The 25,696-nt window shown below is 34.0% G+C and overlaps 1 protein-coding gene across 1 annotated transcript in view; it reads left to right on the top strand.

Moving 5' to 3' along the window:
• The window catches only part of LOC143246707 (uncharacterized), an 80,583-nt gene that overhangs the window by 30,284 nt on the left and 24,603 nt on the right, over positions 1-25,696 (top strand). The window contains exons 8-18 of the mRNA XM_076493794.1: positions 417-512; positions 6,315-6,428; positions 7,106-7,225; positions 9,445-9,567; positions 10,338-10,445; positions 13,334-13,457; positions 14,806-14,960; positions 16,598-16,772; positions 17,031-17,317; positions 19,449-19,597; positions 23,031-25,506. Coding sequence (XP_076349909.1) covers positions 417-512; positions 6,315-6,428; positions 7,106-7,225; positions 9,445-9,567; positions 10,338-10,445; positions 13,334-13,457; positions 14,806-14,960; positions 16,598-16,772; positions 17,031-17,317; positions 19,449-19,597; positions 23,031-25,506 — 3,927 coding nt within the window. The remainder of the gene's footprint in view (positions 1-416; positions 513-6,314; positions 6,429-7,105; positions 7,226-9,444; positions 9,568-10,337; positions 10,446-13,333; positions 13,458-14,805; positions 14,961-16,597; positions 16,773-17,030; positions 17,318-19,448; positions 19,598-23,030; positions 25,507-25,696) is intronic.

Below are 25,696 nucleotides of genomic sequence, written 5' to 3'. Positions count from 1 at the left end.
TACAGGTAACCTGTCTCCATTATTTAATATACAAACAAGTTCTTCAGTCCTGTAGTTGAATGGTCGTATCTCCAGGTAACAGTTTAAATAAACCATGGAATTTTATTGGCTGCTCATTCTAACAATATTACCTCTAGGTAACGCACCCATTTATAACTTAACAAAATGTAAATACAATATGAATATTTTTTGTGCACTAGAGACCTATTTAAATATAAAAATCAGAGTAAACAACATTTGAACCGTATTATGCGTACAAATTTAGGGTTAATTAGAATCTGGTTTTTACTTCATTTAATGACCAGGTCAGAAGACAAATAATGAAAACAGTGAAATCAATGTAATTTAGGTAGGTTATTACTGCATCAAAAAGATGTCTTTAGATGTTATAAAATTCGTTTTTTTTTGTTAACAAGGTGAGTTCACGTGCGATGGAGAATATAAATGTCGAAGTGTTACACAGATCTGTGACGGTTTCGTGGATTGTGCAGACGGATCAGACGAAAGCACTTGTAAGCGCACTTTTTAAATACTTTTAAGCATTAGAATTTATTTTTGGAAAAACAAATTAAGCTACAATTTGTAACGATTAAAACATGAAGACGAAACACGGAATGTTGCATAACACAACTTTATTTTATCTTAATAATACGATTACTAATACAACAATGAAGCCCACTGTTTGGTTTTCGTGTCGCAATCACAATGTTTCTTTTGTTTTCAGCATTTCTCGCTCGAAGCTCAGAACTCCCTAACCTTGGATATCACTAAGTTATGAAACGTGCTAAAGAATAAATTAGTGATTTATATGTAGTATTTTATTTAACCCAGCCACGTCCGGTGTTGGATTCTTCGTTTCTTGAAAGCAGTTACATACCCTACTCAATTAATAAAATTAGAGACGTTCTTTGACGTTCGTTTCTAGATTTTATTTGATTTATATGTTCCTCGGTGGGTTAGCTGTAGGTCTACGGAGTTTTTACACTAAAATCAACGGTTTGATTTTTTTCGGTGGACACAGCAGATAGACAAATATAACTTTGCTGTATAAACTAACACACACAATTTATTTTTAATAAAATATTATGACCTTTAATCGTTTATTCTAAATTATTTTATTTTATTCAACTCAAAATTGTTTTCGAGCCTATGTTTAGCTTCAATGTTTATTTCCTATTTAAAGATTATACGTCTAGAACACTGTGCTTTTTTTGTTATTTATAAATGTATACGTACGTACATGGTAAAGCCGTGGATATTTTACCTCAACAATTCGTCGTTTAAGTTTAAGATATAACGAGTATTGTTTGTTTGTTTTAATATCGTGCAAAGCTACACGAGGGCTATCTGTGCTAGCCGTCCCTAATTTAGCAGTGTAAGACTGGAGGGAAAGCAGCTAGTCATCATCACCCATCGACAACTCTTGGGCTATTCTTTTACCAATGAATAGTGGGATTGACCGTATTATTATAACGCTTCCACAGCTGAAAGGGCAAGTATGTTTGGTCCGACGGGGATTCAAACCCGCAACCCTCGGATTACGAGAGTAAAAGAGAATGTGGAAAATTTCTCCATATGAAGCAATCATCTTTTCTTCGACAGCTTCACAAGTCTGTAACACTCACCAACCTTCTAAGGTTAACATATTTTGAGTATTTCGTGCGAGAAACAACTAAAAAAATGTTGATATACTAACACCAACATACATTCCAATGAATAATACACAGCGATTACATTTTAATTAACGCTAATATTCACGGTGTTTCGTGACTTTACGTAGTGTCGATAATGCGGCGTTTCCTTTCTAAGACCTGAAATAAACTTTAATATCTTCTAAATTTGTTTTATCAAAATTATATTGTTTTTATTTAGATGCTAGCTAGATGGCGCATAACGCTAAGAAGAAGAATGTTCGTAGAAGATTCGAGAAACTTTCCGTGCTTTGTAACCCTAAGTGGTCAATGTAAATTCAAGTAGTTAATACCCAAGTAGTTGTTGATTAAGAGAAGACTGGCCAAGTAATATTATTCAGTAAGGGTTAGCGCTTCTTTAAATTAATCAGTAACTTTGTCAGCATCAAGAAGTTTTTTATTGGTTATTATTAGTGTATTAGGCCTACAACTGTAACAGAGTTTTATGTTTAAAAGCGTATTTGTGAACTTTAGGCCTACACCTTGTGCCAAAGTGAAAGTAGTTTGCAGCAAACATTAAAGAAATTAATTAATTTACTATTTTTACATGATCTGGACTTAACATAGCCAAAAGAAGCCGCCTTATGGTAAAACACGTCGGAACAACATATGTATATATATATATATACTCGAAGCCATTCAGAGAGTTATCTGCCATGAACTTTAAATTTTTATAATTTCTTACACGTTCAAAAACTACACGTCGAAACTCAATCCGAAGTAAGCGAGTTGAAAACAATAATACTGACCTCTATTGTTATCTTACAAAACAGGAGGCCGGCAATGCCAGGTTCGACTCGTAATCTGGGGATGGCGGGTTCGAATTCTCGTCGCACCAAATATGCTCGCCCTTTCAGCCGTGGGAGCGTTTTAATTTTACGGTCAATCCCACTATTCGTTGGTAAAAGAGTAGCCCAAGAGTTGGCGGTGGGTGATGATGACTAGCTGCCTTCCCTCTAATTTTACACTGATAAATTTTGGACGGCTAGCACAGATAGTCCTCGTGTAGCTTTGCGCGAAATACAAAAATAAAACAAAGCAGGAAGTTCAGCTCTAGCTGCAGATGTGTGTAAATATGGTAGAAAAAGCACTGGTGTTTTTATTTCCTCAGTTTTCCTCTGTGTGTTTGTCAGGTATAAAATAAACTGAAAACGTAATAGATAATAAAAGAGTAACCGCCTATGAACGTGTTGGGAACGTGGAAATGGGTGTATACCACTTGAACGTAGCTGTACGGTCACGTGATGGTGTTTTGGATGTTAAGAATTGTAAGGAAAACTTGAAAATGTTTTCAACTGTTGTAAAACGAAATTATGGAGGGGATAAATTGTACACAGAATATTATGATCGACACTGGAGAATCATCACTGGTCAGTAGTGGTGTTGCGTTATAATAAGGTCAAACGTTTTAAACACCTAATTCCATGAAATAACAAACTACAGTTTAAGTGCTTTATTAAACATATTATTATTGGTGACCCCAAATGGGCTAGTGCAGATACAGTGTTTAAAAATGGATCTCGACACACCATACAGCCCCTAATTAAAAACTTGTGAAGATCTATAAGTGTACAGCATCTGATAATAAAAACTCCACGTTTTTTTCAATGAAATAAATTTTCTGTACCTGTGGTGCGAAAGACAATTCATATTAGAGATGCCATGTTTCGTGTACTTCTTAATGGATTGTCCTGAAATTTGGTGTGTGAAGCAAAGGTCCTCTGGAGCACATCCACTGAAAATATTTAATAGTCAGGATTACCGCAGTCAGAGGTATAGATGGTAGAAAGTCCCTAAACAATCACTTCTGTTCACCGACGGTACAGCGGTAAGTCTACGGATGTACAACGCTAAAATCAGGGGTTCGATTCCTCTTGGTAGACGCAGCAGATAGCCCGATGTGGCTTTGCTATAAGAAAGCACACACACACACAATCACTCCTCTTCGTAACACACATTTTGTAGTGCAATTTTTTTTTTTCTTTTATGGCCATACGAGAAGTACTGTGTATCTTGATATAATGATAAACACTACACGTGTAAACAACTACTATTAACAGTAAAGCTACTCTTAAAAACATTTATTGAATTTATTTGGCATGTCTTGCACGTATACTCAATCTCAGAACTTAGGTCGTTTCGTATGTTATTAAAATACGATGTAATTAATACACAACGTTTCGTATTATTTGTTTTAAATATTCTTACACTGCACTGTTTGACTTTTATAGTAAAATACGGTAAAAATAATCTAAAAACGTGTTTAAAAGTTGTAGCTAGCTATGTTTAAGTCATATTTCGTAAAAACATCACTCTTTCTGAGTACCAGTTTGTTTTCTGTCTGAAACATGTTTAGATATTTGTCACAATATATTTAATGTTTCGGATGAAGAACTGGCCTTCATAATTCTGTGCCTCATGAACATTGATGTGGTGTTAAGTCATAAAGAGCCATGCTAATATTTCAATCACGCGTGTGACGTTACCATAAGGTGAAGGAACTCATATTCAAAACCTAATTTTCATTTCTGGATTTCATGTGCTGGAGCGTTACCTCCGGGGCGTTCCGCCAGCACTTTATTCCTACTCATAGATGCTGTAAATTCGGAATACGCCAAATCCATTTGTTATTATATATATTGTTAGGGTGTGTAAACTCCGTATAGGACATTTTTATTTATTATAAGGCAGGTGACAGCACTGTCTATGTAGGGATGGTTGAGGTTGTTAATTCAAATTGGTATTTTTCAGTATCTCCTCAATAAGTCATCAGAACTTTACAATACTATACAGTGTTTCCTTTTATTACAATGTCTGAGTAATGTTTGTAACTGAGTCACAGGTTCTGATAATGTTTGTAAATATCGTAGCAGAAGGTTTAAATTTCCTGTTTTTCTTGCTTCTGTGGCCCAGCATGGCCAGTTGATAAAGGCGTTCGACTCGTAATCTGAGGGTTCCGGGTTCGAATTTCCGTCACACTAAATATGCTAGCTCTTTCAGCCGTGGGGAGGTGTTTAACGTTCGGTTAGTCCCACTATTCGTTGGTAAAAGGGTAGTTCAAGAGTTGGTGGGAGAAAATGATGACTAGCTGTCTTCCTTCTAGTCTTACACTGCAAAATTATGGACGGCTAGCGCAGATAATAATCGTGTAGCTTTGCACGAAATTCAAAAACAAACAAACAAATTTTCTTCTGTTTATTTTATATTACATGACAATTCAAGACCAAAAACAATGGTAGGAACCACCTTCAGTGAGATGACATAGTTTCAGATGGAGTATCCACTTTCATAAGTATTGTTAATAACTAGTAATAATTCAAGCATCATTCCAGTTTAAACGATTTTATCATTAACTCTTGAAGTTAGCTTTCTTACAGATATATGGTGTACTTTTAAAAAAGCGAATATACAGGGTAAAACAGAAATTACCAGCAAATAACAGATAAACAATAAATATAACAGTTGAGAGGTTAATGTATTTATAAATTTGTTATAAATCTTATATTTACATAAGCTTATGTCTTTATTTAAATAGGATTACTGTGGTCCCAATATTCAACAGTTTATATCTTTATTTAAATAGGATTACTGTGGTCCCAATATTCAACAGTTTAGATCTTTATTTAAATAGGTTTACTGTGGTCCCAATATTCAACAGTTTAGATCTTTATTTAAATAGGTTTACTGTGGTCCCAATATTCAACAGTTTAGATCTTTATTTAAATAGGATTACTGTGGTCCCAATATTCAACAGTTTATATATTTGTTTAAGTAGGATTACTGTGTCCCAATATTCAACAGTTTATATTTTTATTTAAATAGGATTACTGTGGTCCCAATATTCAACAGTTTAGATCTTTATTTAAATAGGATTACTCTGGTCCCAATATTCAACAGTTTATATCTTTATTTAAATAGGATTACTGTGGTCCCAATATTCAACAGCTTATGTCTTTATTTAAATAGGATTACTTTGGTCCCAATATGCAACAGTTTATATCTTTTATTTAAATAGGATTACTGTGGTCCCAATATTCAACAGTTTATATCTTTATTTAAATAGGATTACTGTGGTCCCAATATTCAACAGTTTATATATTTGTTTAAGTAGGATTACTGTGTCCCAATATTCAACAGTTTATATCTTTATTTAAATAGGATTACTGTGGTCCCAATATTCAACAGTTTAGATCTTTATTTAAATAGGATTACTCTGGTCCCAATATTCAACAGTTTATATCTTTATTTAAATAGGATTACTGTGGTCCCAATATTCAACAGCTTATGTCTTTATTTAAATAGGATTACTGTGGTCCCAATATTCAACAGTTTAGATCTTTATTTAAATAGGATTACTCTGGTCCCAATATTCAACAGTTTAGATCTTTATTTAAATAGGATTACTGTGGTCCCAATATTCAACAGTTTATATCTTTATTTAAATAGGATTACTGTGGTCCCAGTATTCAACAGTTTATATCTTTATTTAAATAGGATTACTGTGGTCCCAATATTCAACAGTTCAGACCTTTACTTGATTTGTTCCATTATCTATAAGTAAAACTTAAGTGAATGTTGCCTTTGTATTTAAAATACTAACATTATTAATTGTTTGGTCATTAGGTGAGGACAGCTGTGGGTCCAATTTCCGTTGTGACAATTTCACGTGCATTAGTAAAACTGCTCATTGTGATGGTATTTGGGACTGTGTGAATGGCACAGACGAGACTGATTGCGGTAAGTATGAGAAACGTTTAAAAACATCAGATGGTTTGAGTTTCTTAAAGAATTTTTTTTAACATATCTTTATTTGGAGCCTTTAAAATTTTCAATGTACTTTTGTCACCATTTAACTGTTAAGAATGTAATCGACAAAATATTTTTAAATGAATTTCTCTTTCAAAAGATGTTTCTCGGAAAGAAAAGCAAAAAAAAAATGAATAACTATATGTATATATATAGATATTAAATATCCACTACTGTTAATAATAAAACATTAACTATAATTGTTTTGCCTGGCATGACCAAGCGCGTAAGGGGTGCGACTCGTAATCCGGGGTTCGCGCCCGCGTCGCGCCAAACATGCTCGCCCTCCCAGCCGTGGGGGCGTTATAACGTGACGGTCAATCCCACTATTCGTTGGTAAAAGAGTAGCCCAAGAGTTGGCGGTGGGTGGTGATGACTAGCTGCCTTCCCTCTAGTGTTACACTACTAAATGAGGGACGGCTCGGTACAGTGGGCTAACAACCTACTCACTTAAATACCTGTTGAAGAATCCGCAAGTGATTGCGGCCCTATATTCCTTAATGGAATCTAATGGTGATAACTAACTAACTAACTAACTATAATTGTTTTAAATTTTCGTTATATAATTGTACCAGTAACAGAATTGCTTGAATGTTTATTTTCTATAGTTCCAAACGAATGTGGACAACATGAAGTGATGTGCCTAGATGGCAGCACGTGTATAAAGCCTCTGGATATTTGTGACGGTAACTACAACTGTCACGATAGAAGTGACGAAGTTGGATGTGGTGAGAAATTATTTAGCAAAAATATAATGACACTAGCGTTAAATATTCAGTGACAAACTTTATATATGTCTCACGCTAAGAGTCAAAGTTACAAAATGTATAACGTTCTTATGTGCTTTGTTTTTTTAAAATGATAATGAACTTCACTACAAATGTATTTGTTATTGTGTGGAGCTAAGCTTTTCTGATCAAAAACATCTTAGATATGAAAACAAAAGTGGGACTAAAAACAATAACAACTTAACAGTAAGTATTCAATCATTAGTTAGCCAGGCCGCATTTTTTGTTCAACTTGAATTGTGGATAAAACAAATTACGTAGCCTGACTAACTAACTAACGAATATTTGTTGTTAAGTTAATTTCTTACCAATGCTATAAGTGTAGGTAGCAGTTTGGCCAACAGTTTGATCTTGTTTTTATGAATCAAATCGTTTGTTTTTTTTGGCTGCATCATTTTTCACATCTGAGGTATTTTTGATTGGATATCATGACTTTTTGTCAATACATACCAACAGTCAGTAAGAAAGTAACATTCGATAATAACCAACGTTATCTTTAGGATCCCTATTGTTCAGAACAGGTCTATACGTTACAGAACCAGCCACATTCTTTAAAATAGATGCTGAGAGTTTCCCTCTCGAAATCAGTGTGTTAATAACTTTCTTTATGGTAACGCAATGGAATCTAGATTAACAGTTTTTGTCATCATCTGTATACACTCGATACAACAATATCAAACATCATTATTTATGCTGATTGCTTAAGCTTATATCACTGACTCTAAACGCTATTGAATTAGTATAGTTTTATAAAGTTTAACAAATTTGTGCTGAGACGTTAACAATAAATAATTAATGAGAACTGTCCATCCGTATGATTCTACAGAAAACTTGAGCTACAAACTGTTAATCTAGTTCACTTGGCCTAACCAATACTTATATATCAGCACGTCCTTTCACCTTATAATTTTGTTGCTCTAAATCAGCTGTTACGAATAACAAAAACTACAAATAGTCCACCTTGTTAGATGAAGCATTAATGAAAGTATTAGACTGATAGTTCGTATGACGTTGTGCCAAGGTGTGCGCAAAACGTTTAGTTAAAATTAAGTATTGAATAACTTTGCACATGTAGCTTATAATTGTATATGGACAGCGTTTGACACCCAATTATAAGTGTAAAGATATGTCAGTGTACCAAATTTTAAAACAAAACAATTCATATAAGTTGTTGTCAGATTTCTCTACTTTCGGTGCGAAGAAAAAAAATTGCAAGAATTTGAATCAAAACTGGAGACGAATCGCTTGTTTTCTTAATGTATGGTCTTGAAATTTGCTATCTGAAGTAAGTTTGTTTGTTTTTGGAATTTTGCGCAAAGCTACATGAGGGCTATCTGCGCCCTTACGGTGAAGTAAGGGTCCGGTACAGAATATTCACTGAAAATATGTAATAATTTGAAGTACCACAGCCCGATAGTTTGGAGTACCACAGCCCGATAGTTTGGAGTACCACAGCCCGATAGTTTGGAATACCACAGCCCGATAGTTTGGAGTATCACAGCCCGATAGTTTGGAATACCACAGCCCGATAGTTTGGAATACCACAGCCCGAGCTACAGAAAATGGAATATTGTTATTGTTAATAGCATATGCCATGAGGGTTAAGGGGTTCGACTCGTAATCTGAGGGTCGCGGGTTCGAATCCCCGTCACACTAAACATGCTCGCCCTTACAGCTGTGGGGGCATATAATGTGACTGTCAATCCTACTATTTGTTGATAAAAGAGTAGCCCAAGAGTTGGCAGTGGGTGGTGATGACTAGCTGCTTTCCCTCTTGTCTTACACTGCTAAATTAGGGACGGCTAGCGCAGATTGTCCTCGTGTAGCTTTGCGAGTAATTCAAAAACAAACAAATAATAACACACAATATGTTCTGCAGATTGTTTTGGCAGCACCACACACTTGCCGTTGCCTTTATATTTCGAGTTGGAACTTAGACCAATATACCAAAATTTAAGGTGGAAGATAAAATAAAAAACTACTATGAACTTTTAAACTATTCGTTCCACAGTATTCCTCTGTCTAATAGAAATTACTTAAAACGATATCTTACTGTAATTTTAATTATATGAATGCTTAAGTATTATTTAGTTTTCTTTGTACGTTTTAACGTCAATATGAAACAGTGTCAATAAATATTTGGAAATTGTCATTTCAAGTTGATCGGACAACGTGTGACCAGAGGGGGAGATTTTTCTGTTCTGATGGCTTGTGTATCCCATCGTCGTTAAAGTGTGATGGAAGTCGTGACTGTAAAAGTGGAGAGGATGAAGCCAACTGTAGTTAGTACTGTTCGTTAGACTGTATTTATCAAGTCGTGTTGTATTGATGTTTTTGTAACTTGTGTTTGTCTAAGTTGTTCTATATAAGTTTCTAATGAGTTACAAAAGTTGCAGTGTTTGGGTTTAGGCCCAGCAGGTGGCTATGGTGCTCGACTCATAATTTGAGGGTTGCGGGTTCGAATACCCGTTGCACTTGCTCTTTCCACGCTCAGTCCCACTATTCGTTGGCAAAATAATAGCCCAAGATTTGGCGATGGGTGGCGATAACCAGCTGCCTTCCCTCTAGTCTTATACTGCTGAATTAGTTCAGACAGGCTTCGTAATCATTATTAGTGTTGATATTGAGTAACATGTTTGTGATGAAGCAGTAGTTATTTTTGGCAAGAGAATGGGCAGTGTTGATAAGTTTGTATTTAGTGTTCATCAGTCAAGGTTATGAGGTATAACATTTTGCCAATGAACCACAGATGTTAGATCTTAACTTGTCTCAGAATCAGCTTAAGAGATAATGAAAACCAAAATACTAGTGTTCAAATTCACATTCATTTAATTATGTTTGGACCATTATCAAATAAAATGGCTTGTTTTAAAATGGACAGTAATACAAACTGTAACTAGCAAACGTAGGAACTGGATTATTTAATAGTTAAAATAGTAATAACAAGATGGAATATTCCGCCTCCACGTATCATAAAGTCAGTAGTGAAAAGAGTGTTTTTATGTATTTCTGAATAAGACTGGTGGGATAAAATATTTTTATATGATTTCAGCCTGTGCCAACAATGAGTTTCAGTGCATGGATGGCTACTGTGTTTCTGGTTTTGCAAGATGTGATGGTCGTCAAGACTGCAACGATGGAAGTGATGAGATTGAGTGTTGTAAGCATTCAGAATTTTACATGAATCATGATGGTGTTTAAGTGTTGTAAGCATTCATAATTTTACATGAATCATGATGGTGTTTAATTGTTGTAAGCATTCAGAATTTTACATGAATCATGATGGTGTTTAAGTGTTGTAAGCATTCAGAATTTCATATGAATCATAATGGTGTTAAAGTGTTGTAAGCATTCAGAATTTTACATGAATCGTGATGGTGTTTAAGTGTTGTAAGCATTCAGAATTTTACATGAATCATGATGGTGTTTAAGTGTTGTAAGCATTCAGAATTTTACATGAATCATGATGGTGTTTAAGTGTTGTAAGCATTCAGAATTTCATATGAATCATGATGGTGTTTAAGTGTTGTAAGCATTCAGAATTTCATATGAATCATGATGGTGTTTAAGTGTTGTAAGCATTCAGAATTTCATATGAATCATGATGGTGTTTAAGTGTTGTAAGCATTCAGAATTTCATATGAATCATGATGGTGTTTAAGTGTTGTAAGCATTCAGAATTTCATATGAATCATGATGGTGTTTAAGTGTTGTAAGCATTCAGAATTTCATATGAATCATGATGGTGTTAAAGTGTTGTAAGCATTCAGAATTTCATATGAATCATGATGGTGTTTTAAGTGTTGTAAGCATTCAGAATTTCATATGAATCATGATGGTGTTTAAGTGTTGTAAGCATTCAGAATTTCATATGAATCATGATGGTGTTTAAGTGTTGTAAGCATTCAGAATTTCATATGAATCATGATGGTGTTTAAGTGTTGTAAGCATTCAGAATTTCATATGAATCATGATGGTGTTTAAGTGTTGTAAGCATTCAGAATTTCATATGAATCATGATGGTGTTTAAGTGTTGTAAGCATTCAGAATTTCATATGAATCATGATGGTGTTTAAGTGTTGTAAGCATTCAGAATTTCATATGAATCATGATGGTGTTTAAGTGTTGTAAGCATTCAGAATTTCATATGAATCATGATGGTGTTTAAGTGTTGTAAGCATTCAGAATTTCATATGAATCATGATGGTGTTTAAGTGTTGTAAGCATTCAGAATTTCATATGAATCATGATGGTGTTTAAGTGTTGTAAGCATTCAGAATTTCATATGAATCATGATGGTGTTTAAGTGTTGTAAGCATTCAGAATTTCATATGAATCATGATGGTGTTTAAGTGTTGTAAGCATTCAGAATTTCATATGAATCATGATGGTGTTTAAGTGTTGTAAGCATTCAGAATTTCATATGAATCATGATGGTGTTTAAGTGTTGTAAGCATTCAGAATTTCATATGAATCATGATGGTGTTTAAGTGTTGTAAGCATTCAGAATTTCATATGAATCATGATGGTGTTTATATTCTGTCTTCATTTGAAAAAAACTGTAATGAATAAAACATTAAAAAATGTATATTTTAATGTTTAACAACCACACCAAGTTATCAAGAACTATGGAACAGGTTACTGTTAATTAATGTTCTTACATGGCATATTTCATATTTTTACAATCTATAAAACATCCAGTAAGATGTAGGTTCTTACATAACATATTTTTACAATATGTAAAACACCTGGCAGACTGTAGGTTCTTACATGAGTATGTTTACAATATGTAAAACACCTGGCAGGCTGTAGGTTCTTACATGACTATTTTTACAACCTATAAAACTCCTAGCAGGCTGTAGGTTCTTACATGAGTATTTTTACAATCTATAAAACTCCTAGCAGGTTGTACGTTCTTACATGAGTATTTTTACAATCTATAAAACTCCTAGCAGGCTGTAGGTTCTTACATGAGTATTTTTACAATCTATAAAACTCCTAGCAGGCTGTAGGTTCTTACATGACTATTTTTACAATCTATAAAACTCCTAGCAGGTTGTAGGTTCTTACATGAGTATTTTTACAATCTATAAAACTCCTAGCAGGCTGTAGGTTCTTACTTGAGTATTTTTACAATCTATAAAACTCCTAGCAGGCTGTAGGTTCGTACATGAGTATTTTTACAATCTATAAAACTCCTAGCAGGCTGTAGGTTCTTACATGAGTATTTTTACAACCTATAAAACTCCTAGCAGGCTGTAGGTTCGTACATGAGTATTTTTACAATCTATAAAACTCCTAGCAGGCTGTAGGTTCTTACATGAGTATTTTTACAACCTATAAAACTCCTAGCAGGCTGTAGGTTCTTACTTGAGTATTTTTACAATCTATAAAACTCCTAGCAGGCTGTAGGTTCTTACCTGAGTATTTTTACAATCTATAAAACTCCTAGCAGGCTGTAGGTTCTTACTTGAGTATTTTTACAATCTATTAAACTCCTAGCAGGCTGTAGGTTCTTACTTGAGTATTTTTACAATCTATAAAACTCCTAGCAGGCTGTAGGTTCTTACCTGAGTATTTTTACAATCTATAAAACTCCTAGCAGGCTGTAGGTTCTTACTTGAGTATTTTTACAATCTATAAAACTCCTAGCAGGCTGTAGGTTCTTACCTGAGTATTTTTACAATCTATAAAACTCTTAGCAGGCTGTAGGTTCTTACTTGAGTATTTTTACAATCTATAAAACTCCTAGCAGGCTGTAGGTTCTTACCTGAGTATTTTTACAATCTATAAAACTCCTAGCAGGCTGTAAGTTCTTACCTGAGTATTTTTACAATCTATAAAACTCCTGGCAGGCTGTAGGTTCTTACATGAGTATTTTTACAATCTATAAAACTCCTAGCAGGCTGTAGGTTCTTATATGGCAAGAAGGTGTAAGAAATAAGGAAGTAATATTTTATTATAAAAATATGTTGTCACAATAAACATCAGGTATATAAATTTTATAATATGAAATTGTAAAAATAGTATTTCTTTGTTTTGCCACAGTAAGGGTTGATGGAAATGGAGTTGTTCAAGTGTATAACAGTGTAGCTGAACAATGGACTTTGGTTTGTGGAGTAAAGTGGACTTTACAAGATGGTCATCAACTCTGTCAAGAGCTGGGTTTCAGGTAATAGAAGAATGTAACAGTCAGTATAATTGAGAATGATTATATGCATAAGCTGTAGCTATATGGCCCAGCATGTCCACCTGGTTAGGGAACTCTACTCACAGTCTGAGGGTTGTGAGTTTAAATCCCCATCACACCAAATATTCAAGCCCTTTCATTCATGAGGAGTATAATGTTATGGTCTCCTGTTTGTTGGTAAAAGAGTAGCCCAGGAGCTATTTGTGGATGGTGATGACTTTCGTCTAGTCTTACAATGGTAAATTAGGGATGGCTAACACAGATAGCTCTCATGTAGCTTTTCACAAAACTCAAAACAAACTGTAGTTATGTATACACGTGTTCAATAAAAAATTTTTAATTTTGTAAAGACAAGTAGATATTGATATATATGTAAGCTAATTAGCTATAGTAATATAGAAATCTTTAGTGCTACAGAAAGTATTGAAACGAGAAAGTCATAGCTACAAAACAGAGCTATCAAAGTTAAAACTATTATCCCTATTATGACTGAGACTAACGTAACTACACTGATTTGTCGTAGTAGGGAAAACACTTTTTAAATTTTAAGTATCCCATATTTTAGTGTTTTGACTGTATTATTTCAGTGATAGCATTCAGCTTTCTATATTATTATAGCTAGCTAGGTTACTTATATATGTATTGACCCCTACTTGTCTTTATAAAATGTAAGCCTTTTGTATTGAACTTTTTATTTTCTTTTTATTACCTGTATTTTTGTGGACCAGTAACGCCAATACCAAACATGAGAAATGCATGTAAACCTAATTCAATTTGACTACTCATCAGGACCTCTACCAATCTACCCTCAAGTCTAATTATACACTCAAAGCAGGATATCATCCATTTTATTTATATATACATATACTAGTATCGTTTTTGTTACAACAAAGGAATCGTTGGGACCCCAGATGGAAGAGTTCTGTGAAAAAATGAATAAAACAATGAGGTTCATCATTCTTTCAGTATGTTTTTTTTGGAAGAGTTACCTGTTTACTTAGAGGAATAAATAGTAGTTTTGGTAGCTTGAAGAATACAATTGAGTTTTTTAGTTTTGCATAGTTAATACTGTGAAATAGTTATTGTTAGTATTCAGACATTTTAAAGGTGGGTTTAAACAGGCACTTTTTATGGCTAGCACATTGTTTAGTGATAGTCCCTACTGTTATGTGCTTATGTACTTAATGTTAAACAAGTTTGGTTTTCTAAGTGATGAGGAAACTAGTTGTTGTAATGTATCTTTGTCAGGTATATTAGCATTTGTGTGACCTTAGCTTAAGCTCAGTTCTTTCATAAAACTGTGTAACCATATGTTGTTAATTTTTCCCAGTGTTGCTAAAATGGTGGATACAAGGCTTGTGATTACAAACAGTACTACATGGGCTTTGCACAGTAACTCTAATCATACTCTCTGGACGTACGGATTGAAATTCAGTTCCACCTGTGAAGGCAATAGAACTGCTGTTGTCAACTGTCTTCGTTTCAGTATGTATTCCTAAGTGTACAACTTCACGTTTATATCATATCTTGCTAAAAAAAACTCCTAAACAGGATATATTGTTATAATTATTTTAAATATGTGGGTCTGTTTATTAATTTGCAAGTTTACAAAGCTCCATCTGTATCTCTCTTATCAATATGGTGTAAGCAGTAAAACATGAGAGCCTAGACTTTACGTCAGTAGTTCCAGTTCTGATAGCAGGTTTAATTATTGTTATTAAATAAAATATGTGTATAGTATTATTTGGAGACATGACAACATTTATCAAGTGTACTCTGTTTATTTATCACCTTTAACTATTTGAAATTTAGTAGTTTGTGTTCTATTTTCTTGTGTGGTCATTTTCTTTATTTTTGGTTTATATGATGTATAATTGGTGAATAATTAATTTTCTTCATTTATAATTATTATGAATTTTAGTGTTCCATTTTTAGCTCATTTAGTTAATTAGATTGCAGTATAGTGTTAGTAAATGTTTTAAAATTTATAGTCAAATTAGTTTACAGGTTTAGTGTATGTGACTATTTTCACATTTTCAGCCAATGAATTTATTTAATTTACAGGTAGATTTACCTTCTTAGCATTGATGTTATATTTATTGTTCATTTAATTAAACATCTAACAGATTTAATCTTGTGTTTCTTATTGCATTTCTAGCTCAGTGTGATTATTTTTATGTAATTTGACTCAGATTAATTTTGAATTTTCAGAAGAAACATGTTTGATGTTACTTTGTGTGTGTGAACAGTGTTGTTTTAATTATAATTGAGTTTTTAAAACTTGTACCCTTCTGTTTGCTGTTTATTTATTAAATTCCCTAATCAATAATTACGTAACACACAGGGCAGAAGGGACCACGATTCTCCTTTATAACGTAACATTTTGGAACAACATTGGACCGACTGGTCCATCTTCTAAACATTGTAAAACCAGCCCATATCATTCATATACTTATCAAGCATTTTTTCAAACACATTCAAATGTACTTCCTCTACACAACATCTGGAAGCAACCCATTCCAAAGGCCAACTAGCTTGTTAGAAAAATAAAACTTTCTTAGCTGAAGATGACTCCTACCCTGCCAAGAGTTATATTAATGTCAGTCCTACTGTTGTTACTAAATATGAAATCAAGATGCTACATTAACACTTTGCTTTACAACCTTAAACACCTCAATCAGAGTTCCTCCAACTCTTCTTTTTTAAAGAGAAAACAATTTGAGATATTTCGGCTTCTCATATGAACGACAATTCAGTGTCTTTTCTTCCAGTAGGGAGCTAAAGACTTGAACACAATATACCAAATATGGCCTAACTATTTTCCTGTAAAATGACATTATAACCTCTAGACTTGTATTTAATATTTCTAAAATCCTGTTTGCCCTACCACTAGCAACACTACACTGCTTAGATGGCTTAAGAGACTGATCAGTCATTATACTAAGATCTTTTTCTTTCATGGTACTGTTAAGGTTATTCCCCTCCAAATTATACTTATAATTCAAATTACGATACCCCCCCTGCATTACTCCAGTTAGAGTAGATAAACTATTATTAACAACCGTGTCATGCCATATTTGTGTGAAGATGTGGTGTGTAATAATTGTTTTCAATTTGCCCAGACTGTTCAGCTCTTCCTGGTCCTCTGTATCGGAAGAAACGTGTAGTTGATGGCCAGCCATCATTGCCCGAGCAGTGGCCGTCCCTAGCCATGGTACAAAACATATACACTGGAAAAACTTGTCATGCAGAAATAGTTTCACCAGTGTGGTTAGTGACATCAGCAGATTGTATTCAGTGAGTTCTTTTATTTCTTTGTTTAGGATTTTTGAGAAACATTTTTAAATGATGCCCAAAATGTTTAGGTCAGCTGATGATCTCTGTTTAAGCTCAAACTGTAAGTTTTAAGGAAATGTAAATAAATATTCCTGTCCAATAAAGCCTCCATACATTTTTCAATACATAAAGAATATAAACAGACTTTGCTATTTTCATAAATTTTAAAATAAAAACACAGCATCTAACCATCCATTGCTATTTGATTTCCATACTTAGACAGCCACCAGAGAATGGTTCTGATTGGACTGTTTACACCAGTCTTGAGAAGATACGAGGTGGAGCTGAGGAATTTCAACACAAGAGAGAGATTCGAAGAGTAGTCGTTCATCCTCATTCGTCTAAGTTCCGCTCGGCTTTCTTGAGAGACTATGATGTAGCACTGGTTCAACTTGCTGTACCTCTGCACTTTGATCAGCATATTGGTGCCATCTGCCTGCCAGAGGAAGAAGTCAGGCCTGGTATTGCTTGCTTTTCTGGTGCTTTTGGCAACACCGAACCAAGAGGTAAGACACTCTTTGTGATTATAATTGTTTGAGAAAAAGTACCAATCTGAACTAACATCAGAATATTATTTCTCTGTCTTTTTTTAAACACTTGTTTGCTTCTCTGAATGAATTAGTTTCACACCAACTGTTGTTTCATCTCTTTATTTATATGAGATAGAAATATTTACAACTTTGCTCTGCTGGTTTGTCTGGGTTGTGAAATCATAGTACTTTTATATGACACAAGTTGCTTAATATTCCACAAAATAGAATGTGTGATTAAAAGGATTTTGTAGCACTGGCTCACAAAAACAACACGTATTTGAAATGATGAATATACACTGGAAGTATGTGTATTTAGCTAGTTAGGAACGTAGTAGTAGAAGGAAGTACGTGTATTTAGCTAGTTAGGAACGTAGTAGTAGAAGGAAGTACGTGTATTTAGCTAGTTAGGAGCATAGTGGTAGAAGGAAGCACGTGTATTTAGCTAGTTAGGAACGTAGTAGTAGAAGGAAGTACGTGCATTTAGCTAGTTAGGAACGTAGTAGTAGAAGGAAGTACGTGCATTTAACTAGTTAGGAACGTAGTAGTAGAAGGAAGTACGTGCATTTAGCTAGTTAGGAACGTAGTAGTAGAAGGAAGCACGTGCATTTAGCTAGTCAGGACGTAGTAGTAGAAGGAAATACGTGCATTTAGCTAGTTAGGAACGTAGTTGTAGAAGGAAATGCGATGCATTTAGCTAGTTAGGAACGTAGTAGTAGAAGGCTAACGCATGTATTTAGCTAGTTAGGAGCCAGTAGTAGAAGGAAATACGATGTATTTAGCTAGTTATGAACGTAGTAGTAGAAGGAAATAACGATGTATTTAGCTAGTTAGAAACGTAGTAGTAGAAGGAAATGCGTGTATTTAGCTAGTTAGGAACGTAGTAGTAGAAGGAAGCACGATGTATTTAGCTAGTTAGGAACGTAGTAGTAGAAGGAAATGCGATGTATTTAGCTAGTTAGAAGCGTAGTAGTAGAAGGAAGCACGTGTATTTAGCTAGTTAGGAACGTAGTAGTAGAAGGAAGCAATGTATTTAGCTAGTTAGGAACGTAGTAGTAGAAGGAAGTATGTGTATTTAGCTAGTTAGGAACGTAGTAGTAGAAGGAAGTATGTGTATTTAACTAGTTAGAAACGTAGTAGTAGAAGGAAGTACGTGTATTTAGCTAGTTAGGAACGTAGTAGTAGAAGGAAGTTCGTGTATTTAGCTAGTTAGGAACGTAGTAGTAGAAGGAAGCACGTGTATTTAGCTAGTTAGGAACGTAGTAGTAGAACTTATTAATAGTTGTTCTGTAATATACGATGCTTAACTTGAAGGGCTCATCTTTTAAAATCTGTAATTTTTTAATTCTACAGTTCTAATTGGTCAATTTTATGTAAAAGACAATTGTTTGATACACAAAGAGATGATATTCAGTACCATTCTTTCTTAGTTTGTTACATGTTACATAAGAACTTTATAATGGTAATATTGATAAGCAGTGATGTACTTTTAACAGTATGTGTTGTGTGAGAGGAAAACATTAGATCTCTTATTCATTTTTTTATAATATTCTTCACTTCAGACGTGTAAAAATAATTTGCAAAACTTATACTTTATTGTAATGGAATTTTCAAAAATTATTCTTTCAAGTAATTTGAGTGACTGTACGTTGTGTGAAAAGTATTATACCTTCAAGAAATTAGAGAAAAATAAAATACAAATTGATCTATAAAACTTGTTTTACATAAGATATTTTTGGATTCTGTGTGAACTTAAAAGTTGGTAAGAGACACTTTAAATTAACTTTTCTTATTCATACCAGTATATACAAATTTGATGACGTGGATGTTGCTAGTAGTAATGTGTAGATAGAATACTTCTAACTTGAGATTTTTTTTGGTACAAAGTCACCTGTTATTAGAATTATTTCTTACAATTTGTAGTATTTTGACTTCCATACCAGAATAGTAGATACATGTTCTATGAAAGCCTTATAGAATCTAACGTAAGCTAACTGAATGTTGTGTTTTTAGTTCATACGAGTAGCTATAAAACTCGGTTCTTCAAACAAAAATAAATATTGTGAAATTAAGATGTCGTGAAAGATCTCTTACTGTTCTTCTCTAGCACCTTGGTCAGAACCTCCCACCATCAGTTACCTTGCCCTTGTTGTTCTGGACAGAGATAAATGTAATGAAGAACAGCACTATGGAGGATCCGTGAATTCCAGAATGCTGTGTACTAGGACCAGTGAGTCTCGTAGGGGTTTATGTGATGTATGTACTAGATTATAATCACTGTGAAGCAACAGTAAAATACACACCAGTAAAAACACCACGGAGAAACAGTTACTGTTTGTTGTTTGGAAAGACCTGCCATTAGTGACATATGTGATTAAAGTTTAACACTAGTCATATAAAACCTTAAGGACAGTTAGAATTCACAAGATAAACTGTGGTTTAACAAAGTACATTCTGAATATTTAACTACACACCATCCTTCATAAAATTGATTTAAAATATAGAATTTAATCAGAAATAACTGTTGAAAAGGTAAAGACATCAACTTCTACCTTTATTATTTTCATATACACATAAAACCGACTGTTATTTAAACTGGGATATTATACGCATGTTAGATGCTGAATCTGTAATTTTATGAAGGATACTAAAATTTTCGGGCAGTACCATTCATTAGTTTAGTTCATACTATTACCCACATTGTTCTCTGTGTAGTTTTAAGATGTGCCACTAGGTGACCAGTTAGATTTTAATTATAGTAGGACCATATAAATGGAAGCTGATAATTGTTCAATTGTTTTACCTGAATTATTTTTCAGCTATTATATATTTTACACTAATGTTATAGTGTCACTGTTACAGCATATAAATTTATTAGCTCCATTGTTTTTGATAAAATGAACAGATTTCACGTGTTCGTAAATGAAGAGAAAGATGAACATATATGAACTGTTGTAACTAGTTCAACTGTAAGGAGGTCATAAATGTACTGTGTCTGAAATGTTTTGGACAATGCTGCATTGATTTTGTTCGTGTAATTTGCAGGAAAGGACCATAAAATTAATCATACCATCACACTGTACGTTATATACAGCAGTGTCTTAAGATTCTGCCTTGGTAAGCCTATAATCCCAGCCAAGTTCAATTAAACAGTTATGGAATGTCTTGGGTTTAGCTTGAGAAACGGATTGATTAGGCCTTGTAAACTCAAAGGTGCCGAGACTGTTTTGCAAAAGGAATGTGCAACATATTTAGCAGTTGCCTACTAAAGACTGGTGTTAAACACTAATAAAAAGCATAGATTGTTACCAACACCAAAGATTAGTTTATTTTCTGACAAAAGGGACTCCAAATCTGTAAACCCACTTCATCCAGGTCTGTTGAAGACAATGTATGCACACACACTTATAATAAGCTTCCAATTATAATAAATGTACAAACTTTCATGATCAAAGAGTTAAATTTGTCTTATCACCACAAATAATATGCATCTAAACGTTTTGAAATACTGCAATCAAAGTAATCCTCTGATGACAAGAATGTTAGTGTGTTGATATAATCTCTAATTATATGTTTACTATAGTGCTTGCTATTTTTGCAATCGGAGCCAGTAAATGAACATTGTCAAAGTGTTAGAATAGCTGTAAAATCACTAAAAGTGAGTTTGCCTTAGGCCATGCTATGCTAAGATTCATGGCCAGGAAATAAACATTCTTAAAAACCCATTTATAGCCAGTATTCATTGGTCCTGGCTCTCTTCAACAGTGTTGCTAAAATGTAATATGTGCCAGACTAAACTATTGGCAATTTTTGAAAGGGTGGATGTGCCAGATTGGTGTGGCAAGTGGGTCTTATTTTCTCATTTATGTCTCCTTAATTAAATAAGATTGAAGTGTGTAAAAATTATTAATAGAATTTGCTGAAAACTGTGGTAACAGGGCATTGGTATGGGAATTTGATTTCAAGTAGGCAAGCATTTAAAGTTGACAAAAGTCAGCGAACAAACTGTAGTCCCAGAGTAAGATAGCCAAGGCTCAGCGCCAACAGCTTGATCAATAATGTTTGGAATATATTCACCAACATCCACTCCATGGAAGTTTTTTTGAAAGCCTTTCATATTACAAAAGTGTTAGATCCTAGTGGAAACTTTAAAGCATCTCCAACTTATTGCTTCCCCTTTTATGAAAAGGCATAAAATATTCATATGTGGACACGCTTCAGTTGTACAGTGCATGTCTGGTGGTTTTGAAGACAAGCTATGTGACCAGTATTACATCAGTAGGCTGCAAGAGAAACGTCATTATAGCATTTTTCATATTAGTAACACAGATCATACATCCTTAACCTTTGACATTCTGTTCAGTGAAATTGTGGCTGTGAAAGGAAAGAGTAGCACAATCATCTGAAGAGCAACTGGCAATTGCTTCGACTCTATGATCATGGAAATTGGCCAAAGATGCTACCGTATATATTAAAAAGAAAAACTCTTGCAAAGAATAGCACGTGCCCATGAGGTATCATCTCTACTTATGATAAAGGCTTTATAAAATGAAGATTTGAATAAGTACTGGTTGTGTAGTGAGGATGTACACTGGAACATTGTATGTTGTTTCTCCTGTGTTTTTATGTTTTATAAAATGACATGCATCCAAGATAATCTGGAGGAATATTACATAGATCTTGTCATCATTCTCAGGGACATATCAGGTCGTTTGTTGCAAATGATGGACATCAGTTACAATTGACTGTGTAAACAGCAAATGTGCCAAGAGTAAAATGAGTGGTTCTACTCTGGAGTCTAAACATTTGCATTTACATCATTGAGTAACCAGAAGCAGTCAGACCAATTGCTCATTGGACCATATATTGCGATGCCATTGATCTGGCCCTGATTTAGTGTGGCTTTAAGAAGTGTTGCCTTACAAATACCATGGATGGCTCAGAAGATGACATCCTCTGAAATGACCACACTGCTATTGTAGATAACAAAGATGAGGATGGTTTCTTTGGTGATGCCATTAGAGGTGACAACAAGGCAATAGAAAAGCTATGTCAACTATCTGAGAATAGTGATTTGGACTCAGAATTTGGAGGTTTCACCAAACACAATTTGTAGTTTTATATTTCCAAAAATTTTGATGCAAATAAATCCTAAAAAATGACAATATTTAGCTTCTTGATCATTTTATTTCAAAAATCATGTTTAAAGTTTGTTTCATTCACTAAAAGTGGCCCCCTGCTAGTACAGCGGTAAGTCTACGGATTTGCAATGCTAAAATTAGGGGTTTGATTCCTCTTGGTGAGCTCAACAGATAGCCCGATGTAACTTTGCTATAAGAAAAACACAAACACACTAAAAGTGAATGAAAATAGGAAATACTTTTCATTTATACTTTAGAAACAAAGATAATTGATAAGACATACTGTGAAAATGCAAAATTTATAGTAAATATTCATTATTGTGAATATGTTGGAAAAAAAAATGGTTTTGACTGGCTGTAAAAAACTTTAGATGTGTTAAATTGTATACACCCTAACTTCTAGGTGTATCTATATTCACTATAAATTTGTATTATAATTGGAAAATTAGGGTATATTATTTTTCTAATAAAACTTCATTATTGTAAGATGGAAGAACAGTATCATGAAGTGACTTACACATTAATGGTGTATTTTTATTATTTTCCAGAATGATGAGGGAGCACCGCTGATGTGTTTGTCAACCAAAGGTACCTGGCATCTTGGAGGTGTACTGACATATCAACGATGGTGCAACATCTACCAGCAACAGCCAGCGATTTTTGCTAACATTTTTTCTATGCGTGAATATATTGAGAAAATTATTGGTTCTAAGAACTACTGGGTTCCTTATGATTCCAAGATGTATTCTTTTTTGACAACAACAGAGGCTCCTAAAACAACACAGGTCATCATTGAAACAACTACAGCAATTACACCAACTGTTCCAGAAGAGGAAGAGAATGAAACAAGTCCTGTACTGTCTGAAAAAATGATAGATGGAAACCACACAATAATTATGTTTTCAGACCAAAAAGATCATTTTTATCTGAATAACACAATTGTCTCACAGGAAGTAAGTAGCACTGAAAGTAAAATTGATACTGATGATGTACCTTTGGGAATCAGAGGAGACATTGAAAAAGGACACATCTCTTCTCCTCTTGATGAAGAAAAAAATAATGATACAATAAAAGATAAATTGGAGAACTATGAGCTTTTACCATTACTTGATTCAACTGATAAAAATGATACAAACTCTAGTGATTTTATCGATATTATTAAATCAACCACGTTGTCATCTACAGCATTACCCAGTTCTTCTAATGCACCTGTGATTGGTCGACCTTTGATACTGCCAACTCCAAAAGAAATTTCAAGGATAACAAGTACATTAGCTCCAGAGGAGCAAATAGACAATGACACGATGCTGACCACAGCTGAACAATTAAAAAATCACTCATTACTAACCACAGTTCTCTGGGAAGAAAGAACACAACACACCAATGGAAATGACACATTAGGTAATTTAGAAAATACTACAGTTGGTGATACCATAAAAAGTATCAAATCAACGGTAGAAAATACTTCTCATGATATAGATACTCTTCGATATGCTGCGGGGGTCCTTGAAGGTAGACAGGTAGAGCAACCGTCAGAGGTAGATAGTATTGATGGAAGTATCACGGCTGTACTAGACACTGGTGTTGCTGATACAACTGAGGCTGCTGTTGGTGGAGACATAAGTGGTACTGAGAATGTGACTGGTATGAGTAGAGATTTTGAGGTTTTCACAAACATTGATTTTATCACAGTGATGACATCATCCAATGATAACTTGACTTCAGATAATGAAAAACATGGGTTTTCAACAATAGGAAGTCCTGTTGATGTTGTTGTAACGAGTGAAGCAGTTGAAGACAGTGTTCCCACTTCTAGTGAGATGTTGAATCATATGAAAGAGTCTGAATATTTCCAACCTCTGGCTGGAAATGAAACAAACATTCAGAAAAATGTACATCTTCCACATAGTAATAAGTCAATGCATAAATATTCCAAAGATATTACTATTCCATTAAGCACGTCTGATAGCAGTGTTTCAAACTGGATAAGTTTGGGAACATATCCAAAGACAGAGATGATCCTCACCACCACAGACTCCATACTTGAATATACCAATGATACATCTGTTCCAATAAAGTCAGAATCTGGAAATAGAAATTCTGTAACCGAGTCTGTCCTATGGTGGACTAATCAGACTAACCTTAATTCTGAATCTCCACAAGAATTTCAAATAACCACTAGTTACACTGGACACGATCTCATCACAAAAAGACTACTAATGACAGCAAGTAATAATACAGGCGATAGCACATTATCAACTACTGAAAACCTGGAGAAAAATTTTACAGCTAATAAAATAACTAATAATTACAGTATATCATATTTAGACAAAGAAACTGTAGATCCTCTCAATGTAAAAAAAGTACAACAGTTTGATCCTGTTAATAAAGAGCTTGAAATCATTAATATTGGGACCTCTTCTTTGGCTACTGAAAACACTTTGGACATAGAGCAAAGAAAAGCAACATTGTTGCAGAAAGGCTTAAACCATCGAATCATAAACAAGATGGAAAATCAGGAACATATTGATCAGGAGAAGGGATCATTGATTACGAGCTACAGAGACGACGATTTGGACATTCCGTTATCCACAGAAGAAGATGGTGACAGCACAGATGATACAAGTAGAACGAAGCACCAAAATGAGTATGGAAACATATCCATGTTTCATAATAACAAGGAAGAAAAAAGTGAATTAGAACTAAACGAATTTCGAAAACTAAAGAATTCAACTCTCATTGAAGAACCAGATGTAAATGTCGGCTCATCCACAGAAAAAAATGTTGTAAAAGCAGAAATTGGAGCCAAATTTACCAATACCAATACTGAACAAATGCAACCACAAGCAGAGGATTTGAACAAGAGCAGACTTAGTGTAGAAAGTATGGAATTAGGGGATATCGTAGTTTCACCCAGTGCTTCACCAAGATCAACAAGTGTAGAAAACTTAGCAGAAGAACTTGCTGGGATGGAAGGTGTGAGCTTTCAGAAATACCCCTCATCCTTGGAACTCTGTGAACCTTGTAAGCATATTTGTATTTATTTATATATTTTATAGCTAATACAAATATAAATATTCTAGTTTCATGAGATAATAATGTACACACAAAACGTATTTGGTGAGAAATAATATAAAACTTAAATCTCTTTCAAGAAATACAAAATTCTACATTTATGTTTGCAAGTTAACTGTCAAAAGATTTATTTGGATGC

The sequence above is a fragment of the Tachypleus tridentatus genome, chromosome 3, assembly GCF_004210375.1.
Source record: "Tachypleus tridentatus isolate NWPU-2018 chromosome 3, ASM421037v1, whole genome shotgun sequence".
Taxonomy (NCBI): Eukaryota; Metazoa; Arthropoda; class Merostomata; order Xiphosura; family Limulidae; genus Tachypleus; species Tachypleus tridentatus.
Note: the sequence above shows the minus strand (reverse complement) of the source record. Positions and strands in the feature narration are given on the sequence as shown.